The 17,043-nt window shown below is 34.4% G+C and overlaps 1 protein-coding gene across 1 annotated transcript in view; it reads right to left on the bottom strand.

Annotated features, from left to right (window-relative positions):
- dnah10 (dynein axonemal heavy chain 10) overlaps window positions 1-17,043 on the bottom strand; it is a 72,086-nt gene that overhangs the window by 9,250 nt on the left and 45,793 nt on the right. Inside the window, exons 53-72 of the mRNA XM_009301568.5 lie at window positions 16,161-16,364; window positions 15,984-16,064; window positions 15,686-15,883; window positions 14,855-15,016; window positions 13,877-14,051; window positions 13,207-13,388; window positions 12,958-13,094; window positions 11,444-11,661; window positions 9,377-9,598; window positions 9,150-9,297; window positions 8,780-9,059; window positions 8,336-8,565; window positions 5,248-5,521; window positions 3,938-4,042; window positions 3,689-3,843; window positions 3,440-3,594; window positions 1,017-1,200; window positions 594-794; window positions 299-508; window positions 132-227 (exon numbers count right to left, since the gene is read on the bottom strand). Of these exons, the coding sequence (XP_009299843.1) occupies window positions 132-227; window positions 299-508; window positions 594-794; window positions 1,017-1,200; window positions 3,440-3,594; window positions 3,689-3,843; window positions 3,938-4,042; window positions 5,248-5,521; window positions 8,336-8,565; window positions 8,780-9,059; window positions 9,150-9,297; window positions 9,377-9,598; window positions 11,444-11,661; window positions 12,958-13,094; window positions 13,207-13,388; window positions 13,877-14,051; window positions 14,855-15,016; window positions 15,686-15,883; window positions 15,984-16,064; window positions 16,161-16,364 (3,617 nt within the window). The remainder of the gene's footprint in view (window positions 1-131; window positions 228-298; window positions 509-593; window positions 795-1,016; window positions 1,201-3,439; window positions 3,595-3,688; window positions 3,844-3,937; window positions 4,043-5,247; window positions 5,522-8,335; window positions 8,566-8,779; window positions 9,060-9,149; window positions 9,298-9,376; window positions 9,599-11,443; window positions 11,662-12,957; window positions 13,095-13,206; window positions 13,389-13,876; window positions 14,052-14,854; window positions 15,017-15,685; window positions 15,884-15,983; window positions 16,065-16,160; window positions 16,365-17,043) is intronic.

Genomic DNA, 17,043 nt, shown 5'->3' with positions numbered 1-17,043 from the left:
GATGTTACTATTCCATTATTCATTGATTATTCAATCACTTTAAAAAGAGGGGCAAGAGACTTTTTTAATTTAATAGATTCTGGCTTTAACAATATTCTTGTAGTCCATGATTAACTTAATCAACTGTTTACCTCTCCAATTAGGTATTTCAGACTTCCCCATGGTATTATTTCATCTCCTTGATTCTGGGCTTTGGTCAAATAGGTGTCCAAGATTTCCATACACACCTGATAATGAAACAAACATAATTAAAAAGCAATGAAAACTTTCAGGGACCTTCCTGTTAAAGCAAACTTACCAGAAAATCTGATTCGTTGAAATCATAAGGCACATTCCATCCGATTTTGCCATACTTGCGTCTTTCCTGAACTACAGCATGGAAGAAAGCCAGCACATAAACCAGACTGCGAAAGGCTGGGTGAGCGCAGTTCATCAGCTTATCATGAGAGATCTTAAAATACGTGGCCCTCATGTTCAGCTTCAGCCCATTTGGAGGTTCTGTGACAACCTGGAGGTGACATGAGAAAAGCATGAGCTGACGTGAGAAATACTAATTCACACATTAAATGTTGTCGCATTAAATGTGTCTTGACCTTGAGGGATTTCTGCAGGATGCCGATGGGAAAGTCTTTAATGGGCTCTGTGGTGAGCCAGAGGCGGAAGTCTGGATGTGGCTTAGTGATTCTTTCCAGCGTTTTCTCTAGATCCCTAAGCCATTTCACTAACAGGTGACAGTTTTGTAGCATCAACCATTGACCTCTTGCTACAGCTGTATCCAACAGCTGAAATGCAACCTACAAAATAAATGAAACATTTGTAGCACAAGCTCAAGGGTGTACTTCACAATCACACTATTATTGGTTAATACATAATACTCCACTGCAGTGCACTACACTGGTGTCAAATATCATAAATGCAGCATATAGACTTGCACATGTGTGTTTTTCTGTTTGTGTGTGTGTGTGTCTGTGTGTGTGTGTGTGTGTGTGTGTGTGTGTGTGTGTGTGTGTGTGTACCTTTTCCTGTCCCTGCCCCATGGCAAGAAATTTGAGTCTGTTGACGCCAAAGCCTGAGTGTTTGGCCAACTTCATCAGATCGCTGGCTGGTTCTGAGCCTGGACTCAGAATAAACACGATGGGTGAGTTTGGAGAGCTTTGGTCAAAAATAGCTTCAAAGCTTATCACAGGAGGCTGCACGTATCTGAGGAAATAAGTGTAGAATAGAGCAAGTCAATACTTCATACTCCTATAAAAAATTCTTCCAATTGTTTTTGATATTTAATAACTTAGACATTCAGTTTTTTTTTTTTTTTTTTCTGGCTATCAGTTTCTGGAAGTTGGAGTGAAGTTCCATGCTAATAGAGACTAAAGATAATAGGGATGCTGCACAAAGACCATTGAGCAAGGTGAGGATTTTGTTAAATAATACAATCAATTTTAATCATATAACCAAAAAATCCTCGCTGTTTATGGTCATATTGGGCGATGTGTTGTCTTTTTTTATTTATTTTTTAAATTGATAATGATTACGATGCACTTCCATTATATCGGTGTGGAACGTGAACAGTACATTTTTTTTACATTTCTTCTTTGAATGTCTGAAAAAACTATACATACAGCTCTGGAAAAACACAAGAATGTGTAAATAATGACTAGAATGTACTACACTATTTTTGCCTTAATTTCTGTTACAATTTGCAGTCGGAATAAGTTATTGGGCTTTATTTTAATGATTTAGGCACAAAGTCTAAAGTACATAGTGCAAAAGCATTAAGAGTGTCCAAATCCACTTTTGCTATTTTAAGGACAGAAAAATATGCTCTGCATCCTGGAGCTTGGATTGTGCTCATTTTCCTAATGAGTTATGGCTGTGTTTTGAGCAGAATGTGCATTAAACCAACCAGAGTCTCATCTCCCATTCCCTTTAAGAGTCACACCATGGAGCAGACTTTGTAAGTGGAAAAACGATTCACTGGCAAAAAACAGTTAAACAGACCATCTGCAGTGTTAGGATAAAGAACGAGCCTCCTCTATTCGGCCTCTTTACGTTTTCTTTCTATTCACTTTAGTGGATAAGGAAATGGTGTTGTACGTAACCCACTGAAGACATCCATTAGTTTACATACTTAATTTTGTTTGTTAAGTGCAAAGATTTGTTTTAAAACTATTTCTAAATTCAGTTCTAATTTCCAGCAAATGAATAAATGAGCAATAATAACGAAATGTGAGTCCTATTCTTATGCCCCATATGATCCAAAACTTAACAGGTGGACAAATTTAAACTTGTTTTTGTTAAAAACAAATATAAATATGTATATATTAAATACTACTACTACTACTAACAATAATAACATTATACAAAAGCAAACTGTCATGAATAAATTGAAAAAAGCCACCCGACACGAAGAAGGTATGGTATAACACTCTAATCCTTTATAATTTTTTTTTCCACATGTAAAAATATTTGTGCATTGCTGTACATCCTGTGTGTATTAAGCAATGTGTAAGCGTTTGGACCCGCACATGTGCATAACTAACGTGCTTTGCGCTGGACTTTAGACCAGCTTTTAGTTGGTCAATGGCATAGTCTATTTCAGTTCCTCAAAATAGCAACGTGCCAAAAATGCGATTTAACACACCTCCTTTTCAGACCGGAACACACAAGTCCCCAAAGTGGCGCAAATGGATTTGCTATTTAAACAACGTGGTGCAAAATGTGAAATTTAGTGTTGCACTAGGCTGCAAATAGCAACAAATTGCACTAAACACATCTTGCGGCTTATTGTGCCAGGTGTATGATAGGGCCCATTGAAAGTCAGATCTAGACTGCAGTTTTTTCAGATTTTATAAAAAATATTATATTTTTTAGTTTTTATTTTATGTTGTTAAAATATGAATATTAGATTGGTTTTCAAGAAGAAACTGTATTCAAACATTAAATAATACTGCATTAAATATCACTAAAAGATTATGGAAAAAAATAAAATGGATGTGTATAATATTGCTGGAGTTAGAGCAAATAAAGACATTGAATGGCTTTCCTGAGGTAATTATGAAATTTTAGTTTGCATGGTTAAAACTCCGACTGAGATTACATGAGATATTATTCATTTCAGTATTGTAATTTTTGTTTTTTCCACATACCTTTATATATTTATATTTATTTACTGCTATAACTAGTAGCAAAAAAAAGGCAATCAGTAAATGTGTGCTTGATCTGTGCTGCTAATAGAACTGCTAAGACCACAGCAATCTATCTATCACTCCATATTTCATCATAAAATCCACAAAATTGATAAGACTCGAGTTAGAATTAAACATAACAAACGTATTAACAGGCAGACATGCTATGAATGTTTAGTAGAGATCACACATCAACAGAATACAGCACAAACATAATCTGTTTCATGATTTACTGATGTTTTTCAGTGTCCTCTTACTTCTCTCCCATAGTAAGCGTGACGTAATCACTGACGGCACGGTACACTCGGTCCAGCCTGAAGCAGCGGATGAGCAGAAGCTTCTGAAAGGGAGAGAGGTTTTCTTTGTACTTCATGGGGAAGGAAGCCTGCTCTGGAGCATCCAAGTCATACCACTATAGAAGAAACAAAAACAACAGTGTTAACACCCCGTAAGTGATTTATAATAAGGGTTTATTAATGATGTTTGTGATGATTTCTGCCACTTACATTCTTCCATTCCTCAGGATTCTTCTCTATATCATCAGCTAAAGTGCCAAACTCATTAGGAAAGAGTTCCATGAGGCGTATAATATCCTCCCAACCTTGATCAGGCAGCCAGTCCAACAGCTTCTTACGTTTGCTCTTTTCCAGAGAGAGGTTACCTAGAAAAGAAGAAGATGGGATGTGTTTATGCGCATTATTTATACTGTAAAAGAGAGAGAAACAGAAGCAGACAAGGCTTCCTGAAGCTCCAACCTTTAAAAAAGAACTCCAGTTCATCTTGTGGTGCTCGGCCCTCAGCCTGCTCTATCTTAATAGTCATGTTGAAGGAGAAGAGAAGTTTGTGTCTTTCAAACAGACCTAAACAACAGAGCAAAAGAGGCTTAGTGTAAATCTACAATTATTCAAAGAAACAGGTTATTGTTATCCTGCAATTTCCTACAATAGATGCAAATAGTATAGAAAAAAATCTTACACGACACTGCAGGTGAACAGGGTAAAAACATGAACTAATAGCCTTACACCATACGCCTCCATTTGATTGATTACATTAGGTTCAAACATTTTTTCGTATTGCAAGTTTTAAAAATGATATGTTTAAATATGTAAATTAGGTATTGTTTAATAAATTACACAATAACATTTTTTAGCACAAAAAAACATTGAATGAAGCCAGGTTCAAAATTATTGGTTAATTTTTTTACAGTGGGGATTCAGGGAGACTCTTTTTATCACGCTATAATTCATTTATAATTCAAGATAATGCCATAACTTTTTTTTTTTAATATAACCAGAAAAATTAATTTTGAACGTATCCTTCTGTAAAAACCTTCAGAATATGGATATGAATAAAACTCTGAAGTCTGGTGTGTGTAAATGATGCTGAAGTGAATGTTTTCAGGTAATTGCAGAAGAAAATAAACATTTGGAGTTATTTTGAAATTATGTACTGTAACTGAAACTACAGAGAAACCAATGAAGTGTGATAAAAGAAAGACTTAAACGTGTATTTTAGATTTTTTTTTCATTGGACTAAAAAACATTTTATAAAAGTAAAAATTGCAAAATTGACTGATACAAGTATTTGCCTGCAGCATCTCTATCTCACCATGATAAGGTGTTTACCAGTTACTTATATGTAGGCCCACATGGAATCTGCACACACAGAAATCTTTATCCCATCATTGAGTCGATCTATTTACTTCTGTAAATGTGTGTAAACATACATTTATTCAGTTTTTTAAATTAATTTCAGTTATATTATTGACTAACATGCAAATGTATATATGATTTATTTACAATACAGTTTGCATACATATGTATACACACATATTATATTTTGTAGATATTTTATATAAGAAAGCTACTTTATCGAAAAAGTTGATCTAAATAAATTTGCCATGTAAAACTTAACATATTATATTTATTTACTGTTTAATGTTTAGATAGAATAATCCCAAAATAATTCTGCATAAAAGTTTGCAAAATTCTGTGCAGAAATGGCAAAACATTTCTGCAAATTCTGTCTGGCCCTGCTATATATCAGATGACATTATCAGGCTCACCAGTACAGCCATAGTTATAGACATTCTGTGTAAGTGTGTCTATGATGTTCTTCAGTCTGCTGGGCAAGATTGGGTTGGGCAGAGACTTGGACAGTGACAGGTCAAACACCTCTAAGAAGGAAGCGAGTGAATACTGATACATGCTGCTGACCAGAGCCATCTCAGCCAGCACGAAGAACAACACAGCCCCTCGCTTGGCAGCTGGTCTGTACCCGTCTCTCAGTGTGTCGATATCCACAGCTGTCTTTTCTGCCAGCTTCAATTTCTCGAAAACCTGTTTAAGTCAAGTAATGAATGTTAAATCAAAAACTACTGCATTAATCAGCATGTACAATAACATTTAAAATATTGAGGACACTCTTTTTTATTTAAAAAAAAACAACTTTTTAATGGTTATGTATAGGATGCTTCCTTTATTATGCTTCCTATATGCTATAATATATTTAACTTTAATATTTTGGTCTAAACATAAATAAATCCCAACAAACTATTTTATTATTCCCAAGCTTAGTTGTCATAAGCTATAGTTAAGCTATATATGTTATATTGGGTGCCTGCTTTTAGTTATTACCAGTAATGTAAAGCAACTAATTACAAATACTCAAATTACTGTAATTGAGTAGTTTTTCTCAGAAACTGTAATTTACTAAGTTTTAAAAATTTGTACTTTTACTTTCCCTTGAGTACATTTTCAGTGCAGTATCTGTACTTTTACTCCACTACTTTCCTTCAACTTGCAGTCACTACTTTATTTTTTCCTGTTAATGGGGAGTAGAGAAATTAGTCCTGTGATTCCTATCTAATCAAATCACACATAGAAGGAAAATTGCATCATAATGAGCTACCTCAAGACATGGCCGATTAATAATTGCAGCAAACTGTTTGGAAGCATTAAAAGCGGTCAAGAAGATGTTCAAAATCTTTACACGCATTGACCCAGAGATTGTTTAGATGCATGTTACTGATGAGAAGATGACAAATGTTTACTGTATGATGACCGAAATGACCTTAAACACCCAGCAGGGACAAGAAGTCAACATGACGTCAGATTGACGTTGTACCCTAACGTCCTGGGTACAGTACGTTGCATTTTGTTTAGAAATGAAAATCGGGTTGACAGAACTCAACGTCAGACCAACGTCAATGTCCAACGTAAAACCAACCAAATATCAACGTCTTATGATGTCTCAGCTTGAAGTTGTGTGGACGTTACCACTATGACGTCTATCAGATGTTGGATTTTGGTTGTCATACCTGATGAATAAATGTCAGTATTTGACGTCAATATGATGTTGGTTTAAGATGTTGGCTCAACGTTGGATTTTGGTCACTTTCTAACAACCTAAATCAACCAAATATCAACGTCATTTGATGTCTTTATTGGACATCAAAATAACATTGTCCTTAGATGCCGACTAGCCATTGAATTTTGGTCATCTGACAACACAACCTAAATCTGACCTAATATTAATGTCTTATGGCGTTGTGTGGCTGCTGGGCAATAACTCACTACAATGCACTACAGAATGTTACGTTGACACACACATGTACAAATTACATGTAAACGCATCAGCTTTATACAGCGTAATACTCACTACTCCAGTACTTTTGAAAGGTCTACTTTTTACTCATACTCTGAGTAATATTTACAGCAGATACCTTTGCTCTACTTGCACTACATTTTTAGGCAAGTAGTGGTACTTTTACTTAAGTATGATTTTTCAGTACTCTTTCCACCACTGGTTATTACTGAGCAACAAAAATTTATTAATTTGCCATAGTCATAAGATGAGTTCAAATCTTTACTTTAAAAATAGCTATGCAAAATCATGAAAAAAAGGTAGAAACCTCAAAATATTTATGGCAAAAGATTACATTCAATCCACATTTTGTAATATATAAAATGCAATATGCTATATAAAATGTTTTAAAAATAAAGACACTCTGATGCAGTTGTATTGCAAATCGTATACTTCTGTATTGCCCATACCACTTATGAATATGACATCTAATTCATACATATAATTTAGATTACTCAAAGCCATAGCTTAATACAAGTAACAAAAAGGGAAGCCTTTATATGGTCACCAGTGGAGCCTGAACGACATTTGGTGGTAATGTTTGGTACTGCACCCTTTTGATCCATCAACTTCAAATTTTAAATCCAACTTTTGTTCAAATATATATTTACTAGGCATTTTGGAGTAAAACATGTTTTGTAAAATATATTTTTTACAATATATATATATATATATATATATATATATATATATATATATATATATATATATATATATATATATATATATATATATATATACATATACATATTATTGTATAAAAATTCTAAAATTGACATTTGAAGAGTTTAGTTGCAAAACCTAAAAATGCCATTTGATATTTTCTTGTAAAATTTGCATTTTTCTACAACTGTGTGTGTGTGTGTAGGCTCAGTAATTTCAGTAATCTTACTGCTGAGAAAAATGCTCATTTTAGGAAATTTTTTTCGACATTTAGAGGTTTTTGTATCTGAACTTGTTTATTTATTTATCTATTTATTCTTTAAATGTATCATAAAATCAACTAAAGTTCAAAGATGAGGCTTTGTTTCATAATAAAAGTTATAAAGCTTCTTAAAATCCAAACTGTAATTCAGAACATTCAAGATTTATAATTTAATTTGAACATTTTCAGGTCTATGCTAAAAAAGTGTGACTGAAGGTTAATATTTTTCACAAGCTAGAAAGCATCACATTAATCAAAAGTGACAGTGAAAATTGTACTTGCAATAAAAATAACAGAGGTGTTCTTCTGAACTTTTTAAAAATTCAGAAAATAATTACATAAATATTAATAAAAAAATTGGCCATATGCTGTAAGCTCTCTATATTAAGCAAAAAATTAAAATAATAAAAACAATTGTTCACAAAAAAATCTTAATAAAAAAAGTTTCAAACATTAAATTATATGTAAAAATATTTAAATAAATGTAAATGTGAATTCTTCCATACTTTGATCAAACAAACACAACCAACAGAGCAAAGCAAATTTCATTCAAAATAAAAAACAAAACAAAAAAAACACTGACCTCGTTGGCTTTGGACTTGGTTTCATCCAGAGTCTGTATGAGCTCAACATTATCCAGCATGTTTCCAGTAGAGGTGGCCAGCTCTCTCAGCAGTGAGTCCTCCAGATCTTTCAGCAAGCGTTTGTTCTCACTAGTCTCTAGAATAAGCCTTTCTCTTTGCTCCTCCAGCTCCTTTCGCTCAAATCCTACAATAACACTCAGCAGCTGATCTTCCAATCCCTTCAGGGTAACTAAAAACAAAAAAATTAAACAAAAAAATCTGTAAAATCCCAAATTAAATGCATATTAACACTAAAGTCAGAAAAAAATCGAAGTGTGTTATTTAAAAACAAATAACAGTTTTTAAATTTAGTGTGATAAATTCCGATTGTTGTACAGTTCTTACATCAATACTTGCTGTTAATAAGCATCAACTGGTGTATACTGCATAGTGTTTGCTCTCACCGGTGTAATTGATAACCATAGCCTTCCCAAATACTGCAGGTAAGAACTTTGGGTTTGCAAGTTTGGTATTGAGGTAAAGTTTGAAGTTGGGATCGTAGTCAACTTCCTTATCACCAAGTACGACAACCTGGCGCCCCTCTGCCCCTTTTATATTCTTCTCAAGAACGTTGTCAATTACGGGATCGATATATTCATCCACATCTTGGAAGAGGAAGGGGAATCCATACTTAATAGCCAACTCCAACCCCTTCAAGAAGTCTGGATCATTGAATGATGAGATCTGCAAAACCGATTACAGATGAGCAAGACTGATTACAACACTCTGGAGTGGATAATGTTGGCGGACTGATGAAATGGAACAAGGTTAAACCTTCAGATTGTTCTTCTCCTCCTTTTTTTTGACCCAGTTAAGCGCTTGCTGCTGGGGGTCAATGCACAAGGGGAAGCGGCTAGATCTGGTAGTCAGGATGCCGTTCTGCACTGAGAGCTCATCTGGAGGGAGACCTTCAGATCCCCATCTACGAGAATTTTTGTTCCTCCGTAAATGCAGTTATATACAGTAACATTAAATGTTCCACAGATGGGTTGATGTCTCACCTGCTGATCTCCACCTCATCAGTGAGCAGGTTTTCTATTCGGAAAGGCTGGCTCAGAGGAATGCCTCTTTCCAGGACGTCTGCCTGCCATACCTTATACACCATTTCGTTACGGAAGTCCCAGCTGAAGGCTCCTTCATAGCTGAGGAAGGCAGCGCAGATTAGACAGTCTCCCAGAAGACGCACTCGCCGCTGCTTCAGCTCCTCCAGGTCCTTTATCCAGCTACATATTGACAGAAACACAGTGTAGAACCAAATTTTGTGAAATTGTTAGTAAAGATGTTTGATTTGTTTCAAATGTTAGTCAGACAAAAAGTGATTAAAAATGAGTGAGTGTGGAGGAAATGTACACCTGCAGAACAACTGAACAAAATAAGAGAAGCTGATCTGTCAAAATTACCTAACAGTGATAGATTACTGCCGTACACTGAAGCCATTAAAAAAAAATAGCATGGCATTTTGTAACTGGCTAAAAACTATTATTAAATATTTATTATCATAGGTATGGCCTATTTCTTATTTATTTTTTGCATTTGTAATCCTGATGACAGTCATAAGTTTATGTTTGTTTGTTTGTTTGTTTGTATACTTTATCGTCCCTTAAGGGGAAATTTTCTGTGGACTCACAGAGCACTTCAGCAAGTTCTGACACAATAAAAATGATAAAATAAGCAAATATGCAAAAGAATAACATACAAGAAAAACATAAGCAAACTATCGATCATTTTATGATCTTTTGCCAGACGGAGATGGACTGTTCTGAATTTTTTTCACAGTGCATTGCTCGTAGAGTGTTTGAATGCTGGTGAAGGTTTCTGATCCTATTAGTTTTATAGCAATTCTGATAATAGAAAAAAAAGTATTTCAGATTTACAGAAAGATTGCCACCATAACTTAGATGTTTTAAAATTGAGAAGTACACATCATTTGAAATGGAATAAATACGTTTTCCATTAGGATATGGTTTGTTAGGATAGAACAAGGTTTGCATGAGATACAAGTAGTTGAAACACTGGAATCTGAAGATTCAAAAAATGTTAACATTAAGAAATTCACCTTTAAAGTTGAACAAATTGTATTTTTTAATGGATATTACTAATGATTTTTTTAAATTATTTACAGAGGACAATTTAAAATATATATATTAATAGATCATGATGTTTACATTATTCTTATGATTTTCAGCATAAAGGAAAAATGTATATTTTTAACCCATAAGGGTGTCAAACTCAATTCCTGGAGGAAAAGTCTAAACTTCGCCAGAATAGGCCAAAACTAGTCAAGTATAAACAGATAAACAAAAATGAATGACTACACATATTGGATGACTAGTCTAGTTTTGGGCTATTCTTAGATGTCTATTAGTTAAGTTTAGCCTTGTTTTAAGCTGTCTACTGTATGTTTACGTTTATTAGACATCTATTAAACACTAAAATGTTTACTGAGAAGCCTAAAGCAATTAATTTGATCATGTGTGTTTAATTAGGGTTGGAACTAAACTGTGCAGAGCTGCGGCCCACCAGAAATGGAGTTTGACACCTGTGCCATACAGGCTTACATTTTTTTTGCTATTACCAGAAACATACCTGTTTAGCATAAGACTAGTTTTGTGGTTTAGTGTCACACTTTTGATTAAGTAAGGGATTAAGCTAATTATAAAAGAGTGTCACCGTATTAACGAATGATTGGATTTCATGAACATACTGTACACATGTTTAACAATCACACTGCAAAAAATGCTTTTCTTACTTAGATTTGTTTGTTTTGTTTGTAGTCCAAATATCTAAAAATTTCTAAATCAAGAATAATTTTCTAGACATGCAAAACATATTCTCTTGTTTTGAGAAATACTATGCCAATATTAAGTGAATTTTTTTCTTAAAACAAGCAAAATAATCTGCCAATGGGGTAAGCAAAATAATCTTACGTCTAAAGAAAACACAAGATTAATTTGCTTACCCCTTATACTCACTATTTATTCCTATATTTAAAAATTGTACATAGTATGGTAAAAAAAATTATGTCATTTAGCTTTGAGAAAACAGTTCAATGATGAGAGGAAGCTGACCGCTTGTTCTCTGATGCCAGGCCTGAGATGAGTTTGTCTGCAGCAACGAGTCTTCTCTCCATGACCTCGGCCTCCTCCTGCAGGAGTTGTTTCTCTGTCATGGCTCCCTCATATTTGTCTCCAAGAGCTCTGAGTTCTTTCTGGATGGCGCCAAGCTCATTTTGGATTCGTTCAAGCTCACGTTTGCTCTGGTGGAAATTCCTCTCCAGACGTGCCACCTTTAAATGTCATTTTGTTACTTAATTTCGGTTCAACTTGTGAAATGGGAAAACTGAATTCATGCATTTATAATATCATTTAAAGGTTCAGTAAAATCAATGAAATTAGTGTTTAACTTCTGTCGTTAATTTAAAGACGGATATATTCCTGGGAAAATGGAGAAAATGGGTTGAATATATTTCATTCAGAACACCAGATTTTGTTGCTATAAACAAATAGAAGATGCTTGACTGAGAGATAAAAATATGTTGATGTGTGTATTTGTATATGGTTATACATATATTCATATTGTATTGTGTGTTATCCCCATGTGTACAATGAAGATGGTCATTTGAGATTATTCTGGAAGGAATTATTTTATGACATGCATTCTTACCCAGGATACCTTTTTAATTTTTATTCTTTTCTTTTTTATGCTATTTTTCTTTTTATAATTTAACAAAATTTGAGAACTATGTATAGTTAGTAAACCTGACAATGATTGAACTTAATTAAGTGTTTACAATAAACAAAGTAAATAAGAAGAAATTCGTTTTTAGTGTGTGATACAGTATATTTGATATCAAAATATTTTATAAACAAAATCAAGGCGGCACGGTGGCTCAGTGGTTAGCAGCACTGTCATCTTACAACAAGAAGGTCACTGGTTTGGTTAATTTTGTTTTTATTTATTTTAAAACAGAATTTATAGTTAATATGCCATGAATTTATAGAAGCCATTGCTTCAGTTATCAGTGTGGCGAGATCCTTCAGATAAAGGTTTTGAATGTTGATTTGGGGATTATTATCTTTTATAATTGGTGCTCAATTATTAATAATAGTTATTCCCTATTGTTAATGTTTAACTTCTCAAAAACTGATGTTTTTCACAATTCTTTGATTAATAGAAAGTAAAAAAAATAACATTTATTAAAAACAGAATTAACATTATCAATGCATATCTAACATTATCAATAATGCATCTTTGCTGAACAAAAAAGTATTATTTTCTTTCTTTCTTTATTCAACCAGAAACAAACTGTTTGTGGACTAGATCTGCATTAAAAAGACTTCTGAAGGATCTAAGACAGAAGCTTTGCCATCAAAAGAATAAATTAAATGTTAAAATATATTAAAATACCATGCAGTTCTAATAATATTTCATAATACTTCATATTTCTATGATTTTACTATATTTACTATATCTGGTCATTAATGCAAACATGCAGACAACTTGATTCTTTTGAAAACAATTTTAAAAAATTCCAACATTTTGATCAGTGATGTAGAAATGAACCAATTATAGGATATCAGACCTTTTCTCTTTTAGGTTTGATGTCTCTGGCCACTTCACAGTAGCCCATGACTGCCTCCACGAACCTTAGCATCCCAGACCCAGCTTTACTGATGCCTTGCATCTCCTCCAAACTGGTGTTGAGGTTTCTTAGATAGGCTAGGCAAATGACAACCATATTTTTGTCAGCAAATTTACAAATAAATACATCTTAAATTATTTCAATGCATTGAGTAGCATCAAGAAGACAAGTATAAAGATAGTGGTTTACCTTTGACATGTTTTACTTGATTGGCGTTGATAGAGTCACAGTCCATTTCCATAAGCGAGCGCAGGAAGTTGCCCTCTGACATCATGCCCTTGGCTGTCTTCCAGTTGATCTCTTTATAGCCCCGAATGACAAGGATGCACTCGCACACAGTCTGCACCTGTTTAGGTGGTTTGGTGAAGGATCTACAGCACCACAAATGAGAAAGAGAAAAGAGATACAGTTGAAGTCAAAATTAGAAGCCCTTCTGTAAATTTGTCCTTTTTCAAACATTTCCCAAAAGATATTTCACAGAGCAAGGATTTTTTTTCACAGTATTTCATATAATTCAGGTTAAAAATTCAGGAGGGCTAATAATTCTGACTTTAACTGTACATACAGGGCATTTACCCTGAAATGAATAAGAATGTGGAAGCAAATAGACCAGAAGGGTGATTTTCTTTCATTTAAAGACATTTTATTTCTTTTCTCAAGTAAAGCGGCAGTTTGTTCCCCAAAATTAAGTGTGCATTTGAACCAATTTTAACAGAAAACTAAATCAAAATATATTTTGTTTTAGGGTGAATATCCTATGATAATGAAAACAATATAATATGTTGAACAATTTTGCAAAATATTAGTTGAGTCCTGCATATTATTTACAGAACTTTAAATTTAGAATTTGAGCAGTCACCTGATTTCTGTGACATCACTTTTGTCTAGGTCTTGCAGGGCGATGCGAGCGGCCTCTAAAGCAGGAAGAGCTTCAGCTAAAGAGCTCTCAGCATCCTTCTTCTCCACCACTATCACCTTATTCTGCTCCTCTATTTCTTTAGCCTTCTCCTCCGCCAGGGTTTTCTTCTCTTCCGCTGAAAGAGACATCATTTACCATCTGTTGTTTTCAGTTTGTTGTTTAACAGAATTTTTGTTGCTTTCCATGTAACATCCATTATCTTCCCACTTACCCAAATATCAGTGAAATATCAGTGACCTGAATAAAATCCTGATATGAATAACAGGTTTCTTGATGCTTTTGTATGTGGAGTTCTACTAATTGCAGCACGGTGGGGCAGTGGGTAGCATAACCGCCTCACAGCAAGAAGGTCGCTGGTTCCAGCCCCGGCTAGGTTAGTTGGCATTTCTGTATGGAGTTTGCATGTTCTCCCTGTAAGCTAAATTGTCCGTAGTGTGTGTGAATGAGTATGTATTAATGTTTTCTTGGTAATGGGTAGGCCCACACGGAATCTGCGCGTGCAGAATTCTGCAGAATTTCCGCAGATTTTCCGCAGAATTACGCAGATTTCTGCAGATTTTTAGCCCATTATTAATTCTGTTTTTATACTTGAGTAAATGTGTAAATCTGAATTTATTCAGTTTTTATTCAGTAATTTATTACTTTTTATTTAATATATTAAGGGTTTAGTTATGATACTCCGCTGGATACTCCCAAAATAATTCCGCAGAAATCCGCAGATTTTTACCAAAATTCTCCGCAGAAATAGCAAAAAACGTCCGGAGATTCTGTCTGGCCCTGGTAATGGGTTGCAGCTGGAAAGGCATCCGCTGCGTAAAACATATGCTGGATAAGTTGGCGGTTCATTCTGCTGTGGCGACCCCAGATTAATAAAGGGACTAAGCCGAAAAGAAAATGAATGGATGAAGTTCTACTAACCGACAGCGGTGTTAGCGCAGATCTCTTCTAGAAGGATCTCACAGGCTGAAGTCTTCTCTGCCAGCACAACTTTCTGCTCGTCAAGCTTGACGTTGAGCTCTGCTAGCTGCCCACTCGCCTCCTTCAGCTTATCCAAACCCCCTTCGAGGCGTTTATATTGTGCTGGAAAGTACAAACAGGTCAGCGGTGTTTTAGTATTCATTTCATACTATAGTTTTATGAATATTTTTGAATTAGATTGAATTTTAAAGCCATTTTTAAAACCAATAGCCACTTATATGATTTGTAGAAGTTTTTACTCCCTTTTAAACATTCTTCAAAATATTAAGAGAGAAACTCAAACAGTTTTGGAAGCGAGTACATTTTTATTTTTGGGGTGGACTATCTTTTTAAGTTTTTTATCTAATATATCTTATTTTAGTTTTTCTTAATGATAACACTGGCATCCCAACAAGCATTTTTTGTTTTTATAAAAGACGTCTAATAGATGTCTAAACATAGACGTCTTGGCTAAAACGAAGCTAAATTTGGTCTGTCAGTGAAAATCTAATAGATGTCTAAGAACAGGTCAAAACTAGACTAGTCATCAGATAAACAGAAATGAATGACTACACATATAAAGTCTATTTGACGGCTAATCTAGTTTTGAGCAATTCTTAGATGTCTATTAAATTTTTACTGATAGCCCAAGTTTATCCTTGTTTTAGCCAAGCTGTCTTAGACGTCTATTAAACACAAAATTGTTTGCTGGGATATTGCTTGCTATGATTATTGCAAAATCATAGACAAACATTTCCTAAACAGCTCAAGATACTGTAAATGTGCTCTTACCCAGTATGTATTTATCTTTGTCCTCCAGTAGGTTGGAGTAGGTGTTAATGAAGTCCAGGTAGTTTTTAGGGGTGACGTAGTTGCTACGACGTAGAGTTTGCAGGAACAGTTTACTATAGTCGCCTACCGAGCTGTGTACCATGCACACGTGATCAATCACTGCCTCAGAATGGCTCTTTGGGATCATCGGACTCTCACCTGAAATTTGACATGACACAACATTTCATTAATGAGCTTGCACAATGCACAGGATTAGTGATCAATAATAATCATATCTAAAAAGCGCATTAAAACTCACCTAAGAATGACTTGGCCACTGCATATAGAGCCTGAAGAGGCCATGGAGAGAACCAGTCAATGCTTGTGTTATTAACCAACCCTGATGCAGAAAAGTACATATAGAGAACTTATGAATCTGTGAAATCAAAGAAGTTAGAGTAAGACTGAATGTTTTTATTATGCATTGCTCAATAACCTGGGAAATTCCTGCAGCGTGTTCTGAGAGTGTCTCCTACAGGTGACATGGCCAGCACTATATGCAAGTTGTTGGCACTTTTGTTGACAAAATATTGCCATATACTCTCTTTCGAAGGACCACAGCCTGATTTCATAGCTTCATCTCGCAGCTGGTTTAGGACTGATTCCTTCTCATCATCAGCAAACAGTGCTGGAACCATCCCTGATGACAAAAACTGATGTTAGCATATCATTTAAGAGTGCTATAGAATGCATTGATTCAATTTGTTAAACTGTTCTCTGATATCTACGTAGTTTTATCATGTTTGATTTGTTTAAAAGTTCAAACATTCTACAGAAATAGTTTATTGCTCATTTATAATCAGGAATTAACCTAGAATGAAAAGCTTGGTGGTAAGCAGATTTGGAACGATCAAGATTTTATTTTGAAACTTTAACATATATAAAAACACAGGTGGGAAATGTCAACCTCTGCATAAACAAATGTGTTTCATGAATTTAATGGCATTTTACTCAAGAAAAATCACAATAAAAAGCTGAGTGATATATGCATAAACGTACTGTACATTAAACATTTCTACTTAGAAACAATGTACACATTAAACAAGGGATGGGCAAAATTGTCCCATTGGGATATAAACAAAAACAATGGTCCAAACATAGTTCCTGTTTTACATATTTAATTTCTATAGCTTCCGAGAATCTAAAAAGAGCCAAATATTGATAAATAATGTCATGAGAGCTGTTTTACCATTGAGTTATGATTAAATTGCCTATACAATACAATACAATTACAATAGTCTATAGGTTTCTAATGATCTTGAAGACACTGATAACCATGTTCAGGTGTGTTTGATTAGTGTTGGAGCAAAATTCTGCAG

This window comes from Danio rerio, chromosome 5 (genome assembly GCF_049306965.1).
Source record: "Danio rerio strain Tuebingen ecotype United States chromosome 5, GRCz12tu, whole genome shotgun sequence".
In the NCBI taxonomy this organism is placed as follows: Eukaryota; Metazoa; Chordata; class Actinopteri; order Cypriniformes; family Danionidae; genus Danio; species Danio rerio.
Note: the sequence above shows the minus strand (reverse complement) of the source record. Positions and strands in the feature narration are given on the sequence as shown.